The 15178-nt window shown below is 48.4% G+C and overlaps 2 protein-coding genes and 1 long non-coding RNA gene across 4 annotated transcripts; 2 read left to right on the forward strand and 1 right to left on the reverse strand.

The window, feature by feature from the left end:
- Positions 1-32: 32 nt before the first annotated feature.
- On the forward strand, positions 33-3108 carry LOC115249826 (uncharacterized). The gene is made up of 3 exons (XR_003888459.1): positions 33-1200; positions 1878-2036; positions 2904-3108. It is a non-coding gene; the product is annotated as an uncharacterized lncRNA (long non-coding RNA).
- LOC101070657 (MICAL-like protein 1) lies at positions 3091-8823 on the reverse strand. Of its 2 annotated transcripts, none has more exons than XM_011603689.2 (15): positions 8002-8823; positions 7157-7205; positions 6917-7055; positions 6587-6675; positions 6353-6504; positions 5547-6091; positions 5388-5433; positions 4661-5102; positions 4424-4546; positions 4178-4298; positions 3988-4078; positions 3840-3913; positions 3609-3723; positions 3474-3520; positions 3091-3409 (listed from the first exon to the last, which is right to left on the reverse strand). In XM_011603689.2, exons 1-15 carry the CDS (start codon positions 8142-8144, stop codon positions 3282-3284), a joined length of 2304 nt encoding a protein of 767 aa, XP_011601991.2. In that variant the 5' UTR covers positions 8145-8823; the 3' UTR covers positions 3091-3281. The 2 variants fall into 2 exon arrangements, with proteins under 2 accessions (XP_011601991.2, XP_003964458.3); XM_003964409.3 differs by having other exon boundaries at positions 4172-4298; positions 8002-8820.
- A 320-nt stretch (positions 8824-9143) lies between these two features.
- Positions 9144-14939, forward strand: LOC101067451 (ADP-ribosylation factor-binding protein GGA1). Its single transcript, XM_011603694.2, has 17 exons — positions 9144-9246; positions 10001-10085; positions 10196-10271; positions 10976-11074; positions 11158-11281; positions 11373-11467; positions 11565-11645; positions 11746-11883; positions 11953-12034; positions 12129-12230; positions 12305-12457; positions 12550-12623; positions 12761-12948; positions 13209-13435; positions 13510-13679; positions 13764-13874; positions 14031-14939. Exons 1-17 carry the CDS (start codon positions 9204-9206, stop codon positions 14139-14141), a joined length of 1959 nt encoding a protein of 652 aa, XP_011601996.2. The 5' UTR covers positions 9144-9203; the 3' UTR covers positions 14142-14939.
- Positions 14940-15178: the final 239 nt, after the last annotated feature.

A 15178-nucleotide genomic window follows, 5' to 3' on the forward strand; every position in this document is an offset into this window, starting at 1 on the left:
CGAAGTCCTCGGGTTCTCGCAGGCGAAAGGTAGTAAACAACCTGCGGGCGTGCGCGCGTGCGTGTGACAGGGTCACGTCACTCGTGGAGTTACTTGTCTTCTTTTCAGGTAAACAACAGGACGAGGACGACGGTGGCTCCTCCACCTTCAGCGGACCGCGACGTCAACACGCCCAGCCGCGGGTCCCAGGACACGCGGGTGTCAAATCGTCAAGTGAAAATCACTTTGTCCGTTCATATAATTTATATGAATTATTATTAAGAGAAATGCGGGGAATAGTCGCCTATCTTTGAGGGGAAAGAAGTATAAGCCCCGATCGTGGAAGCTTCGCGGACAGATTGCCCAATCGGTGTGATAATGACACAAGAATAAGCTTTGAAATCCCAGTAAAATTCGGTTGTTTTAATTAACCGCACATTTGTTTACCTGCGAGTTAGAAATCGCTGTATTTGTATGGATCATATAGTTCGTGCGAGTTGCTCCACAGTTTATGTGGGAGGTACTTTATGGCTTTATTCTGAGGTATGCCTATTGATAAGAATCTCGATCAAGCCGTCTTTTCATTTGACACTATACTGATCGCAACTAATCGCACTCTTTCTTGCCAACGGAACAATTCCACTTCATCAGTGTTTGGAACACCCTGTATTTAGGGCTCCAGTGAATACAAGTAAAAGTGATGACGTGCTCGATGTATCGTTCCGTTAAACCATTGAGCGGCTTTAACAAGTGATTGCCACTAGGTGTCACTGTTTCATCTGATAATGAAGACAGTTTCAACGCCTTGTCTTTACAAAAAAGTACCAAATTATTATTATTTTAAATCCACCACTACCATTTAGCTACCAATGACGTCACACTGACTTGTGGAACACTGTCCAATTTTGTCCTTTTGACTTTACTGCTGCCTCCTTTTTGAGTGATGGACTTGTGACCTGTCCAGGCTGTGAGGATGTCTCCCAGCAGCAGGCATGATTGACATATTGTACACACACATATTTATAGTTAAAATGTTATTGCAGGGGCAGCGGGAACACACCGTTTGAGCAATAACAAGGTCAGCTGTGGAGAAAAACCTCTATGGTTATGTCACTACATTCCTCAGCACAGTCACCGGGCTGTTTGCAGGTCTCCCGCTGAAACTGTTCTTTTCAGCTGCAGTAGAGAAGTATAAAGACTTTTTTTTTAAATCAGCAAAATGTAAGTTAATATGAATCTTTTTACAGCATTTCTTACTGTTTAAACAGTTTTTCTTTCTTTTTATCATTCATGCTTCATATAAAAAGCTGTTTCTTTACTCTTTAAGGGGTGAAGAATAAAAACATTTTCTGGGATAATCTGCAAGAAACGAGAGAAAGCTACAAATTTTCAAAGGCTTTGCTTTGATGAGACCAACACTATTAAGCCCAGGGATCTGTTGGCCCTTTTGTCTGCCTGTCAAGATCACCATAGCAATGGCATGATTCATATACAACAAAATGAAACAGAGTCTTAAGCAGTATAAACTAGTAAATCTTAGTGTATGTAAAGCATTGTGTTTGTGGAGAAGTTCAATTTAATGTGTTTTGTTCCCATAAATTGGTGTTAAAAAGCAATAAGGTAGCAGCTACTTTTCAGGAAAACAGCTTTTCTTGGTAAGTTGGGAAAGAACGATTTAGAAACCAGAACACCAAAGCTGTATTAGCTATTAATCAGCCCAACAGAATATGATTGTAATATGATTGTAGTTCCCTTCAGAAGCAGAAGTGTGTATGTTTAAGTGGCCCAAAATAATATGTACCGTACACACGCTGTACACATAATCCTTGAAACCCAATGCTGAAGCTAGCGGTAAACAGCGTCAGGCCTCACTCCTGTATGTTTCCATGCTGGTGCAGCTGTTCCCGGACTCTTTCTGCTGAGAGGAACACTCCATCAGCTGCTGTGCGTCAGGAAACACCAAACATGTAACCCAAGCGACAGCCAAACACCTCCTTATCTGCACTTGAATTCTGCAATGAGTAATGGCCAAATGAGGGCAGCACTGGGCCGTTGGTGTAGGTACAGGTACCATCGTGAGGTACCCACCTTCTCCTCTATGTTTCATACTTTCCTCTTATTTTAAATGCAATCTTTTTTAAAACCGAATTTAGCAGAGTAAGCCTCGTAATAAATTAAAGTAATCCTCATGGATTTGGCCATTTTGATTAGTTTTGAGAAAGGGTTTTTATTGAAATAATCGCTCGTATGATCTTAATTACAAGGATGTGATCTAGAGAGGACGCACATCAGCTCTGGTATAACTGATCTTCCTTGATGGTTTTACAAATGATCATTAAAAGTCCGTGAATGTGACATGCGTGTTCTGTGTTTTCCTCAGGTTGGAAACGTTTCACCTTTCCCCTGTGTCTCTCTTGTTATTGCTACTGTCAGTGTTATTATTCCATCCACTTTTTGAACTTGTGCCTACATCACCGCCCCTTTCAGCATTCCGTTAAATAGCTTGTTGACAGTCTGGAAGTGTTTTAGAGCTTGTATTCCATTCACGATGTGGGAGAGACCTTTGACCCACAAGGCACGTAGAGGGACTTTCCGCTTAGTATTGCATTCATATCAGGGGCACTGAGCTTGAACTTTGACCGGATAATCATCAGATCATTTATTAATCTGAAAAGATGGCAAATACAACTAGAAAAAGCACCTCCAAGCCAAGCTTAAACTTTCATTAATCAATTCAGAACTTTTTGAGCCAACGCTCAGACAAACAAATGCTGAATCTTATACATCCTTGGCAGAATGAATTCACTAATTCGTTGACTGATCACGTGATTAGTGATCCTCGTTTTCCCCTAGTATAACACGATTTGCTGTCCTCTGGTGGAAGAAATGTACTAGAACTGAAAATATTCTTTTTTTTCGTTTAGAGGATGGAATGTCCCCGTCAGGAGCTTTATCAGGAGCACGTTAGCAGCTCAGCAGAGAGAGTGATTTGATTAAGATGAGAGTCGAGCTAGAGCAGAATCACGCTGGTGACCTAAATGTGTGCGGACGGGTCCGTGCGCTGTCAACACTGCTGTCTTATGACTAACACTCCAGACACAAGGCAAGAAATGCTGGGGAGAATCTTTATTAACCTCTGGAATGGAGTAGAAAATGGAGTAGAAAGTACATTAATAATTCAGTATATGTACTCCATTATGTCCAATTATTGTTTTGAATTTAAATGTGTTGACATGGAGATAAAATTTGTTAATGGACTCATTAAAATCTCATGGTGTTGTCCTTCTCCAGGTTTGTGGGCTTCAGCTCCTCTGGTCAGGCGGGTGTTTGACGCCCACAGATCTTCTGCGGTGCAGCAGGTTGAAGACTTTGCCGGGGTTCAGCTTTCCCTTCGACTTCCTCAGCTCCTTTATTCCTTCTTTCTGGAGCTCTGAGAAGAGGCGCCGCAATTACACATTTTTAAATAATGCTTAGAATTACATGAGTTTTCTCACCTTTGCTGTTCAGTGTTGCTTTCAGAAGTTTATCCTCTTCTCTTTCTCTGATTACAGTGAACAATGAAAGAAAAGAGCAGCATTTTTTAGGCGTGAATATGAATCCCTGTGGCCGTTAAGCCCCGCCCACCACACCTCTGCACATCCTGGTCCAGGCTGCAGATGATCTGGTTCCTCTGCTCAATGAGGGACACCAGCTCCTCCATCAGGTGGCGCTCCTCCGCTCGCTCCTCCTCGGTCCACTCGTTTTCTGTGGGCAACAAGGAAGCTGCGCTGGTTCACGTTCAAGAGGCCACAGCTTTAAATCTGATCGATGATTTTAGTTTCATTCGCAAAACAAAACAAAAAAAACCACAAGGAGCCGACCTTGTTTAATGAGGAGCCGCCTGAGCTCGTACTCCACATCCGCCTGTCTCTCTTCCAACTTGTGCTGCATCATCCTGGAACCACAGACAGCCTTCAGGCGCGGCGGCGGACGTGAACAATAACAACAGGTCATGTGACAGATGCTCACAGGTAGCCCAGCTCCATATCTCTGCGCACCAGCACATGTCGCTCATGGTTGAGGTCAAACCACTCCATCAGCATTTCCTCCTCCTCCTCCTCTGAAACGGAAACAACACAGTTAGAACCGAGACGGCGCGCGGAGGGGGAGGGGGTGGGTGGGACTGATCTGAGAGCAACAGGAAGTGTCGGACCATCACCGCAGTGTCTCAGGTTCCTCTCCAGCTCCACGCCTCGTCTCTCCATCGCCTCCAGCCGTTTGTCCAAATCCGTCACCTCCACCTGAAGGCTTCCAGGACAAATATTCTGGTCTGTCTGAACCTGTTAGGCAACACAGAGAAGATAAAGGTTCACTATTCTCAGGTACACAACAGGCTCTGATGAGTTCACTTCCTGTCCTAAAATGAGGGGACTAAATGATGACGCTGCATATGGGATCGTTATACCTTTCTTTTGATGAGAGGGAAGCCATGACCCGGGTCAGGGGCCCGTTCAGAAGGGGGGGTGTGGAAAGTCTGTGATTTGGTCAAAGCAGCCTTCTGATTACAATGAGCCTCTCTGCAGAGCAACTACACAAGGAAGGGAAGTCAGCCAGTACAGCTTGTTTCCTTGGTTACATCTTTGTTATCATTTATTAAAGCAGCATACTCTGTGGGGCCTTATGGAATACGTGTTTTTCCTACCTCGGGCCCCTCTGGTGGTGGGACAGAACATGTGAGAGCTGGCACAGAGAGACTTCTGGGTAATTTGGGCTGTTGGGACAGAGTGACACGTGCCCGTGCATCAGCTGCACCTGTGCACCCGTCGCCCCTGTTTCCACCTTCAAGCGCGTCACCTGCAACAGTCTCATCACTCCCACCGTGTGGCTTCTCTGTCACGGGCACGGCCGGGTTACTGACTCCGCCCCCACTGGCGCCTCGACCTGATTGGTTGGCTGCAGCCTTTTGGGGCTTTGCTTCCTCATCCACCCTTTCAAATGGATTGGGAGCGGAAACTCTGGGTCTGTGACGTGGCCGAAGGGAAGGTACAGGAGGCGGGGCGGCGGGCAGCTGCATCCAGGGCCCAGGATGGATGATGGTCAGCCATGGGTGGTTAAGTCGGAGGCGGACACCACTGTTGCTGGAACTGGGAGGGGCAGAGACATGAAAATTCATCATACAATAAACAACATAATCAGCCAATCATCCATCCACTGATTAGCTTCTAATTAGCCTAATTTTCATGTTTTGTACTGTGGGGGGAACTAGCGTCCAGAGAGAGACCATCCAATTAGAATAAGGTTCAGTTCACATAGTTCAACACGATAGAATTACGTAGGAGCATTGCTGCATGAAGTTGGGTTGTTTAGCACAGGGAAAGCACAGAAATAACAACTGTCGCTCTCCCGTCACCGTTGAAGCCATGATTCACCTTCGCTGCAGCCGGGCTGAACAGGTACACTGGCTTGCTGAATTTTCTAAGAAAGATGACAAGAAAAGCAAATATTTCAGAAGGATCGGTGCTGCTTGGAAGGGAGAACAATGCAGACTTAAATATTGACATAAACAAATAAACAAAACAACTTCTCACCTGCAACCAGGGAGCTGTTGGTTGTCTGGGAGGTGCTGGCCCTTGGTGGAGCCACGGGGACGACGGATGGGCTGGGCATGCACCCGGAAGCTGGACCGTGATCACCGACTTGCTCTTGTTTAGTGGAAAGCTCAGGGAGCTGTTGGGTCACTTCCTGCTGCACTGTGGCATCTAAAGGACTGGAAGCAGCTCCACAGCTTTCAGCTTCCTCCACAGCGACATGGGCAACAGCAGGTGCTGGAGGGTCCGACGGCTCAGCTAACCTCTGCCCCGAAGCAGTGCTGTCTGCCCCCTCGGCGCCCGTCTCCTCCCCTCCTTTCTCCTCCCTGTCGGCTGCTTCCGAAGCCAGCTTGTCTCCGGATTGTGTTCCTTCAGTATAACCAGTAGCGCTGCTGACAGCTGATTCACCGAGGAAACGGACCACCTTAGATGAACCCCTGACCCGGTTCTCAGCAGAGCCTGGAGCTGGGTGATGAGAGCAGACCAGAGAGTCCCCCCTCTGTGTGCACCAATGTGGTAGAAGAGTGCAGTGACACACTCCACACCTGCAACACACACACACACACACACACACAAGGTTAATCAGAGCCTGACCAGTGAACAAGGAAAAACGGCCTTTTAAGAGGAAGAAACCTTGAACTGGGAGCAGGGGGATATGGAGAGACACACATACAGCTGAAATATAGTGAAAAAAAGAAAGAGGTCCTTTATTTACACCAACATGACCTGGTCTGGAGACATTTGAACCAGTTTAATAAATCAAGCATCCGGGCCTAAAGGTGAGGAACTGTGCACAGCATTGTTACCTCAAGCAGCTGCGATGGTAGATCTTTCCGCCTGCCAAACGTCTCTGGATGAGGTGAATGGGTTTCAGGCACAGGCGGCAGACTGCTGGCACCCTCACTTTGGACGACCGCGGGCCAATCAGTCCTCTATGCGATTCCCGGCGGCTGGAGTCCTGCAACGCAGTGGCCTTGAATGCAGTCGATGTGTAGACGGTTTCAGTATACCTGCTTTAAGCTTGTCTGTGAGCAAGTTACCTCGTCCTGTTTCGGGCCATCTGGCGTTTTAGTTCTTGGAAGCTGCTTAGCATCGGTGACATGTGATGTTCCCAAACTGGCAAGACCAGCTGCAATGTCAAGAAAGAATATTTCAATTGAGCAAATAAAAAACAGCCAGGGGTTGGTTTAGAGGATGAGCGAGAGCTGTCAAGCAAAACCTGTGTACAAGAAAGGGAATGTTTTGTATAAAGCCTCAAATTTAAGCCTGTCGGTGCTCTTCTGTAGCCATTTAAAAAGAAAAACAGCTTTTTGTCAGACAACTGACTGCAAGTAAATGTAAATGATAGCAGCTGAAGGAGAACTACACACCGGAAGATGTCTCATGGAAGAAGCAGAAGTACCAGAAAAGGTAAGTGATGACTCCCAAAGAGTCCGGCACCTCTGAGCAAGCCAGCTCTTTGGGGTGGAGTAGCGCAGGGATGCCCAGCTTCTCTGCAGTCTCGAATGCCTGCGGTGGAAAATTTGCAAACAAAACAGATCACACAGATTATCTTTTACAGTCTGGAGCCTTAATCCGGAACTGAACTAACCCCAGAAAAAAGGACTCACCAACTGGTTGTTCTGATAAGAGTTATCTTTGGAGAGAGCGCTGAAATCTCTGCAGCAGAGTAAAGAACAGCAGGAGATGCTGATTGAGATCAAACTGTGTAAATGTTATGAGTGAGTGCAGAACAAGACAGACAGACAGACAGACAGACACACACACACACACACACAGACACACACACAGACAGACACACACAGACAGACAGACAAGACGGGTCAACTGCTGTGTGGAAGTGAAGAACTGTGCTTGAAACCTCAGGAAACATTATTGATTTTATTATTGAAACCTTACTTATAAAACTCAACAGAACAAGAGGGTTTGCATTAAAAAAAAACAGGTATTCAGAAATAAAGGTTCTGTCCCAGAATGGCTGCTTGGAAAGTCTGATCCTACTTCGTGGGAGCTATCAGGGGAAGGAGCAGAAGCACACAAGACAGGATCAAAACACACAGAATGTCCTTGAGCAGAGCGTAATCTATGAAAAGACCTGAAAATGACCTAAAACTCTGTTTTCGCCTTGTTATTCTCGGGGATTGATGAGAGAATACATAACGAAAACAAAATGTATAAACATGAGGGGGCCTGAAAAAGTTTCCCACTGTACTTCTGTGGATATTAAATAGCGTGAATTATCAATTACTGCAATTCGTTCTCATCTCTTTAGCTCAATTATGCTCTCTAACATACCTATTCACAAACTTTCAAGCACCCATGTGCAAACCAAATAATCTAGTCTAATCAAAAATAACATAACAAAGAAGGTTAAGCAGTGCTGAGTGAAGAAGAGCAAATTGGTACCTGACAGAAACTTTTCCAGAGCCGAATCTTAAACCGAATCTTTACTCACATCAGGTCAGGTCGGTGCTTGTGGATGATGGCACAAAAGGCAAGTCCGTCTCTGAATGACGCTGACATGTTTTTTATTTCCACATCGGGGTAACCTGCACATGCATCCCGGCACCAGTCTCGTAAAGCCGTCAGAGATGTCATCTCTACATCTGTGATGAGGACCAGCAGATCATGGTCGCTCTGCAAATGTCAGTTGAGATGGAGCTTTTCGGGTTTGGCTGTGCAGTGGAACCAGGAAACGGGGGAATTGCTACCCATTTCACAGAAAACGGTAGTTAAACCTGTGTACCATCGGTGATGAAGCAGGAAGTGGGTTTTTGCCCTACGATGGTACCTTGAAGAGTGAAAACGGCGGTGCCTGCACGTGTGGTCGGTTCCACAGGTTGAGATTCTAACTACCACAGTCCGAAACACGCCCCACATTGATATTCCAACTCGAATGGTGCAGATAAAACACTCTCGATAATCCTAATTACTCGGGTTAAGCTTGAAACAATTTATAAAGAAAACGTAAACCCAAACCCGTTACTTGCAACCATTGTTGCTGCGTTCCATAGCTGCCACCAGGGGGAGCCACTGAGCCGACCGGTCCCTGTAATTAGGAATGAACCGCTTCCATTTAGTATCAGTCACATGCAGAATTACTTACTCTTTTCTTGGACTGTGTTAAAATCCACTTTCATCAAAACAAGTGGGGAATAATTCTATTCCTTGCTTAAAATTTCAATAATGTTAATATTTACAAATCTGAATGCAACGCAAAATGCCTGGTGGAATTGAATATTGTCTGATGTAAAGTCCACAATGCTCATCCAAATTACACTGTAATATAACAATGTAAACAGTGACCGTGACTTCCGGTATTGGTACGTTAGCGTATGTATTTATTGACGCTCTGGGTCATAGAAATGGTTCTGATAGAGACACTTTAGCTCGTGCCTGATGAAAATCTCACTAAAGGGATTTGAAAGTCTCCATATTTGCTCTAGGAAAACGCACATTTTGTACACCAGTAACTAAAAGTGTCAAATAAATGTAGTACTAACACAATCTGAAGCCAAATGGCCTTCCGTAAATCAACGTTTGACCAATCACTATCTATGTTGCTATATATCTATTCGGATGGGAACAACGTCACTACTCGCTACGTCCTCGTGCGTGTCCCTCGCGAGACCGACCCGCCACATAAATCTCGCAGTCATGGCTGCGCCGCCCGATGCGGAGAGTTTGGAGTCTCGTATCAGTGAGTATCTGGAACTTATTCTGCGACGCCATTGTTGCTCGGAAACAGCCGACACCGACGCGTGGGTGTTGTCCGTGGGTTGTTAACGAGATGACAGAGCGGCGAGTATTCCAGCAGAGACGAGGACGTCCGATGGTCACATCCAGGATGCTAAGCTAGCTGCTGAGCGGCTGCGCCTCCCAGCTGTCAACACACAAATACAGCCCGACGTAGCGTTAGCTTTACGGCTCGGTAGCTCCCCTACCTACCGTTAGTGGGCCTTAAGATTGTGGCTGCCTGTATTTGGTCCCAGAAGGTAAAACAGTGGTCAAGCCAATGGTCTGGCCTCACAAGAAAGTTCTAGACGAATCCGTGTTTTAACCGCAGGTTAGCTAATATGACAGTAGAAGAACCTGTTCTCTCTGTACGGCTCCCCTGGTGTGGTGTTTATGCTGTTTTAATCCACTCAGAATCATTTACTCTCTCGTTTTTTTTAACACTGCGATTAAAAACATTCCCCTCTCAATATCTCTGAGATCGGAAAAAGTGTCTAGCCCATTTTAAAGTTGAACGAAGACATACGCGAATGTCAAGAATTTCTACCCGTGTTTAAAGTACTGAACGCATCTAACATGCAGTTGTTAGACATATTTAACATGATGTTTGGAAAGGTTCATGTATGACAGCAGCGTGTAAAGGTCCACACAGGTTGTTATGTCTGCATCCTGTTTGCTGGGTCACATCTGTCCCTTCTTCCTGCTGTCTCACATTTCAGACAGAGCCACAAACCCCCTCAACAGGGACACGGACTGGAGCAGCATCCATGCCTTCTGTGACCAACTCAACAGTGATTTGGAGGGGTAAGAGGGGCAAGCATCTAGTAGACACCCCGATCTCTTACTTTGCATTACTTTTTGGATCATAGACAGTTTGCAGTGCTTCGGATATTCACTGTTGACATTAATTCCAGGCCTCAGCTGGCCACCAGACTGCTGGCCCATAAGATTCAGTCTCCACAGGAGTGGGAGGCCATGCAAGCCCTGTTGGTGAGTCTGAGCTAGCAGATGTCGTATCACCAGCGCCTGAGCCTGGAGGGTGGCATTTATGGGGTGTTCATCTGGAAGTGGTTGATCAGGGTTTAATTTTCCGATCACGGCGCAGATTCTGTTGTGCTCTGTGCAGGAGATGGACAAACTGGTAACTCCCTAAACTGCAAAGGCTAAATTTGTTTTGCCTGTGTGACTCAGCATGCTTGACCTGTTAGTTCCACATTGGTCAAGGCTCCACGCATGCTGCAGCCTTCTTAAAACAGCAGCCACAACTTGGAAGAAAAAGTCTAATTTATTTACAAGTGAAGTGCATTGTACCGATTTAAATATAGGCTTTTGAAGTTGAGTCTACATTTAATGTGTTAGACATATGTGAAGACAAGGAGATAAAAAAGAGGGCACTAAGAAATGTTGTCTTTGTGCTACAGATAGCTGCTAATGTCACTGAAGCTGGGGAAGGGCAGAGCAGCGCAACCATTAAGCTGAAACCACAGAGAGTTTTTTGATGGGGTCGGAACATGATCAGCTAGTGAAAAAAAGTGTCTCTAAGCTGCGGCGTGGGAGGGAGAAAGATGGTGTCAAGTACTTTTTAATTGAGGCAAAGATTTGCTGCCGTTCCCGTAGAAAACGGAGAAATTAGTTTGGACTGTCGGGGAATGTTTTTGGATTTAACCGTGTTTTTGGCACCGTGTGTCATCTAGGTCCTGGAAACGTGCATGAAAAACTGTGGCAAAAGGTTTCACAACGAAGTGGGCAAGTTCCGCTTCCTCAATGAGCTCATCAAAGTGGTCTCTCCCAAGGTAGGACGTCTCATTGCCTCTGTGGATTGAAGACAGTTCTTATGTTTGTGCTGCGTGCAACTAATGTGCTTATTTCACGTCAGTACCTGGGCTCACGCTCACCAGAGCCTGTAAAAAAGAAGGTTCTGGAGTTGATCTTCAGCTGGACTGTGGCGTTACCTGATGAGGCCAAGATCTCTGATGCCTACCAGATGCTGAAGAAGCAAGGTCCGATGGCGGTTTCCCTCAGACCCAGAAAACATCACTTTACCAGCTGTTAGACGCACCAAAACCTGCTCCTGTTGTCTGTGTCCATCAGGTATCATTAAACAAGACCCAGAGCTGCCGGCCGACCACCTGCTTCCTCCACCCAGACCCAAAAACACCATTTTTGAGGATGAGGAGAAGTCAAAAGTGAGCAGATGTTTGTTTCTCTGACTGTGACAGCTCGCTTCCTTAGCTTTGGTGCTAGCATCACAAGTGAATTTGGCTCCTGTGTCCCCTCTGTCAGATGTTGGCTCGCCTGTTGAACAGCTCTCACCCAGAAGATCTCAAAGCTGCCAACAAGCTCATCAAGGAAATGGTCCAAGAGGTAAAGCGCTACTCTGTTACGCACTCACGTCCGTGAAATCTAAACTCAGGAGGAAATGGGTTCATCGCTCTGCCGTCGTGATTCCGGGGGGTGTCTGCAGGACCAGAAGCGGACAGAGAAGGTGACCAAGAGGGTGAACGCCATCCAGGAAGTGAAGGAGAGCGTGGCCCTGCTGACTCAGCTCCTGCAGGAATACGACGGCGCCGCCACCAGCCAGAGCAACGGCGAGCTCATACAGGTGAAGCCCAGAGTTTGGCAGGACTCGGCGAGCGGCGACGTAAGCGTTCCTTTCTCCCCGTGTCTGCAGGACCTGTACCAGCGCTGCGAGAAGATGAGACCTACTCTGTTCAGGCTGGCGAGCGACACCGAGGACAACGACGAGGCTCTCGGTGAGCGTTGTTGAAACCTTGAGTCCTCCAGCAGGAGCTGCGTTAGCATCCTAGCTTAAAACAGGATAAGGAAGGACTTTGTTATTCCCCTCAGCGGAGATTCTGCAGGCCAACGACAGTCTGACGCACGTCATCAACCTGTACAAGCAGCAGGTGAAGGGGGAGATCGTGAACGGCAACAGACCCAAGCAGTCAGGTGGGCGTCCCCGCACGCGCTCGCGCACGGAAGCGGGCGTTTGTAATGACCAGGCCTGGCTCTGTCCCACACAGAGGGAGGGACGGCGCTGCTGGACCTGTCTGGGTTGGACACGTCGCCGCAGTCGCCACCCTCGTTCCCAGAGTTTCCCACCCCCACAGACGGCCTGGCTGCCCCCTCCCAAGAGGTCGGAATCAGCCTCCTTGACGACGAGCTGATGTCGCTGGGTAACGAGCGCGTCTGTGCCTGTCGGCGTGAGGCTTTTAGGGGACTCGGGGGCGTGGAAGCGTTTTAACGGTTCTGTCTGGTCATCCCTCAGGATTAAGTGAAGGAACACACACCTCCAACCCCCCCTCACAGCCTGAGGACTCCACAGCCTGGGACTCCTTCCAGGTGAGTGGCGGGAGGATCCAATAGCAAAGAAGAATCAAATCCACCAATCAGACAGCGTGGTTCCTAAAACTCTGCTCTGCTTTCCTCACACACACACACACACACACACACACACTCACACACTCTTTCTGCTCCAGTCCTCTGACAGCATAGACGCAGACATCCCAGCGGCACCCAGCCTCCTCCTGAGCCCTGACCCCCCCACCCTCTCTCAGCCCACTCTGTCTGGCTCCACGTCGGGGAGCTCGGCCCTCGATGAACTGGACCTGCTTGGGAAAAGTCTGCTGCAGCAGTCTCTGCCCCCAGAGGGCCTGCAGGTCAAATGGTATTTATTATTCTGCCCTCATCCCAGTCAGAAGCTGTCATGGGAGAGTTCTGCTGCACATGGATCCACGTAGATTTGGCTCGGTCGGAGGGGGGGGGGGGCAGCTGGTTTATTCCTGTTAGAATCCTGTCAAATCCGCAGTCCCGATTGTTGTGGTCGGACCTGTGTGAGGAGCGATTATCCGCGTGTGTTTGAAGCGCTGAGCTTGTGAAACGCGTGTGACGCCAGAACACGGCGAATGTTGACTCATCTGGTTTTAGGGACAAGCAGCAGATCAAACCCACTCTGAGAGACCTCCAGAGCAAATCCGGCTCCGGCCTCACGCCAGCCCCCATCCCAGCCTTCTCCGCCGAGCCCGTCCACAGCCCTCAGCCCTGTACCGGGGCAACCCTCCTGGATATGTCTCCAGCGCACATCGAGACTCCTCCCCCCCCTCCCGAAGTCACCCTGACGGATGTTTTTGTACCGCTAGAATCCATTAAGCCCAGTAAGTGAACCGAGCGGTTCTGGGCCCTGGCCCAGCTGCGGTTCCAGGCCTAACCCTCCTCCCCCCCCCCTCAGGTAGTCTTTTGCCTGTGACGGTGTTTGATGGCCACAGTCTGCGGGTGCTTTTCCACTTCGCCTGCAACTCGCCTCCTTCTCGCCCCGACGTGCTGGTGGTCATCATCTCCATGCTGTCGTCCGCCCCGGTCCCCGTCACGGGCATCCACTTCCAGGTCACGGCTCCTAAGGTGAGCGTCCAGCGCCTCCACTCGCCATCAGCTCGCTCTCGGGAGCCTAACTGTCCCTCCGTGTTTGTCACTGACCCGCCACAGACCATGGCGGTAAAGCTCCAGCCGCCATCAGGAACCGAGCTACCGGCCTTCAACCCCATCCTCCCTCCTGCTGCCGTCACACAGATCCTGCTGCTGGCCAACCCAAACAAGGTGAGCCCCGTTGGCCCCGTTGGCCCCGTTGGCCCCGTTGGCCCCAGCAGAATCCCTTAGTTCCTGTAATGTTCCGGGTTGGTGGATGTTGCCCCTGTGGCTCTAAGCTCCTCTCTCTCTCTCTCTCTCTCTCTCTCTCTCTCCGTGTTCTCTCAGGAGAAAGTGCAGCTGCAGTACGGCCTGACCTTCACCATGGGAGAGCAAGCGCACAGCGAGAGCGGCAGTCTAGAACAGTTTCCTCCCCCGGACTCGTGGGGGAACCTATAGCGTTTAGAGACGGCCGCAGCACGACGAACTCTCTGCGTTCAGACTCTTGGTCCCTTCCCTGAAACAACTCTCCAGCTTGGCAGTCAGAAAAGGCCCAGTTTCCTGTTTTGTCACTTCAGGTTTTTTGTTTGTTTGTTTGTTTTAATCAAGGGTTGTTTTGTGGGATGCTCGGTCAGTGTAAACATACGTGCTTTGCTTTAAAATGAGCCCAGTGTGTTTAGCTCTAGTCTGCTGTGTCTTGACTTTCAAACGGAAACTGCGGCGGCGGCGGAGGAACGCACCGCGCGCGTGCGCCTCAGCTCCTGCGGTGCCGCATTCTTCCACCTGGAGGTTGTTGGGTCCAGTCCCTTATCAGCCGTTTATTGTCCTCTCTGCATGCTCTGACAACATGGAACGCGGGTGAAGATGGTTCAAAACCCCGTTTTCCGGATTCCTTTCACTATTTGATTTGCACAGAGAATGTTGTCACCGTTTGATTCCCACCATCGACGTTGTGCGTCCGCCGTACGTGCCTGTCTCGCCTCTCTATCACGCAACCGTTGAGTGTTTTGAAGAACTGGGTTTTTCCTTCTTGCGCATCGTTTTTGCTGTACCGGTCTGGAAGGTGAGCGCGCCGGGGGGGCTGCTCACGTCACTACCTGAACATCTGCAACACTCATCTACAGCGAGACTGCTCTGTAAATACGAATGACGGCAGTTCTCTGACGTACGTCTGGTCGTGCAATGTGCAAGAACATAACACTGGAAAGAGAATCCCAACATGTAATAAAGTTTGTCTCTTTCTCCTGGTGAACTGAAGACGTGTCCTCGTGTTGTCCCTGCACCCGCCTTGTTTTATAGACCGACCTGGCGCGATTTCACGAGGACAAAGAGAGATTTAAAATCTGTTTGTTCGGTCAGTGAGTATTTCATTTGTGTCTTTAAAAAGTCAAAAGCACATTGACGGCCCCGTGCCTGGATCATGAGCTGCTCCTTTCAGGTGTTTCGTGCTGTTAAAAACATTCCAGAACAGCAGCTGTATTATTTCACATTACCAT

Source organism: Takifugu rubripes, chromosome 5 (genome assembly GCF_901000725.2).
Source record: "Takifugu rubripes chromosome 5, fTakRub1.2, whole genome shotgun sequence".
Taxonomy (NCBI): domain Eukaryota; kingdom Metazoa; phylum Chordata; class Actinopteri; order Tetraodontiformes; family Tetraodontidae; genus Takifugu; species Takifugu rubripes.

What these genes read in the sequence shown, in the direction of transcription:
- LOC101067451 (XM_011603694.2), top strand. Translation starts at nt 9,204, where the DNA reads ATGGCTGCGCCGCCCGATGCGGAGAGTTTGGAGTCTCGTATCA. An exon ending in CTCAACAGTGATTTGGAGGG is followed by an intron (nt 10,086 to 10,195) that starts GTAAGAGGGGCA and finishes CATTAATTCCAG; the next exon opens with GCCTCAGCTGGCCACCAGAC. An exon ending in GCTAGAATCCATTAAGCCCA is followed by an intron (nt 13,436 to 13,509) that starts GTAAGTGAACCG and finishes CCCCCCCCTCAG; the next exon opens with GTAGTCTTTTGCCTGTGACG.
- LOC101070657 (XM_003964409.3), bottom strand. Translation starts at nt 8,144, where the DNA reads ATGACATCTCTGACGGCTTTACGAGACTGGTGCCGGGATGCATGTGCA. An exon ending in TCAGCCCGGCTGCAGCGAAG is followed by an intron (nt 5,103 to 5,387) that starts GTGAATCATGGC and finishes TGCCCCTCCCAG; the next exon opens with TTCCAGCAACAGTGGTGTCC. An exon ending in GCGGCTCCTCATTAAACAAG is followed by an intron (nt 3,724 to 3,839) that starts GTCGGCTCCTTG and finishes TGTTGCCCACAG; the next exon opens with AAAACGAGTGGACCGAGGAG.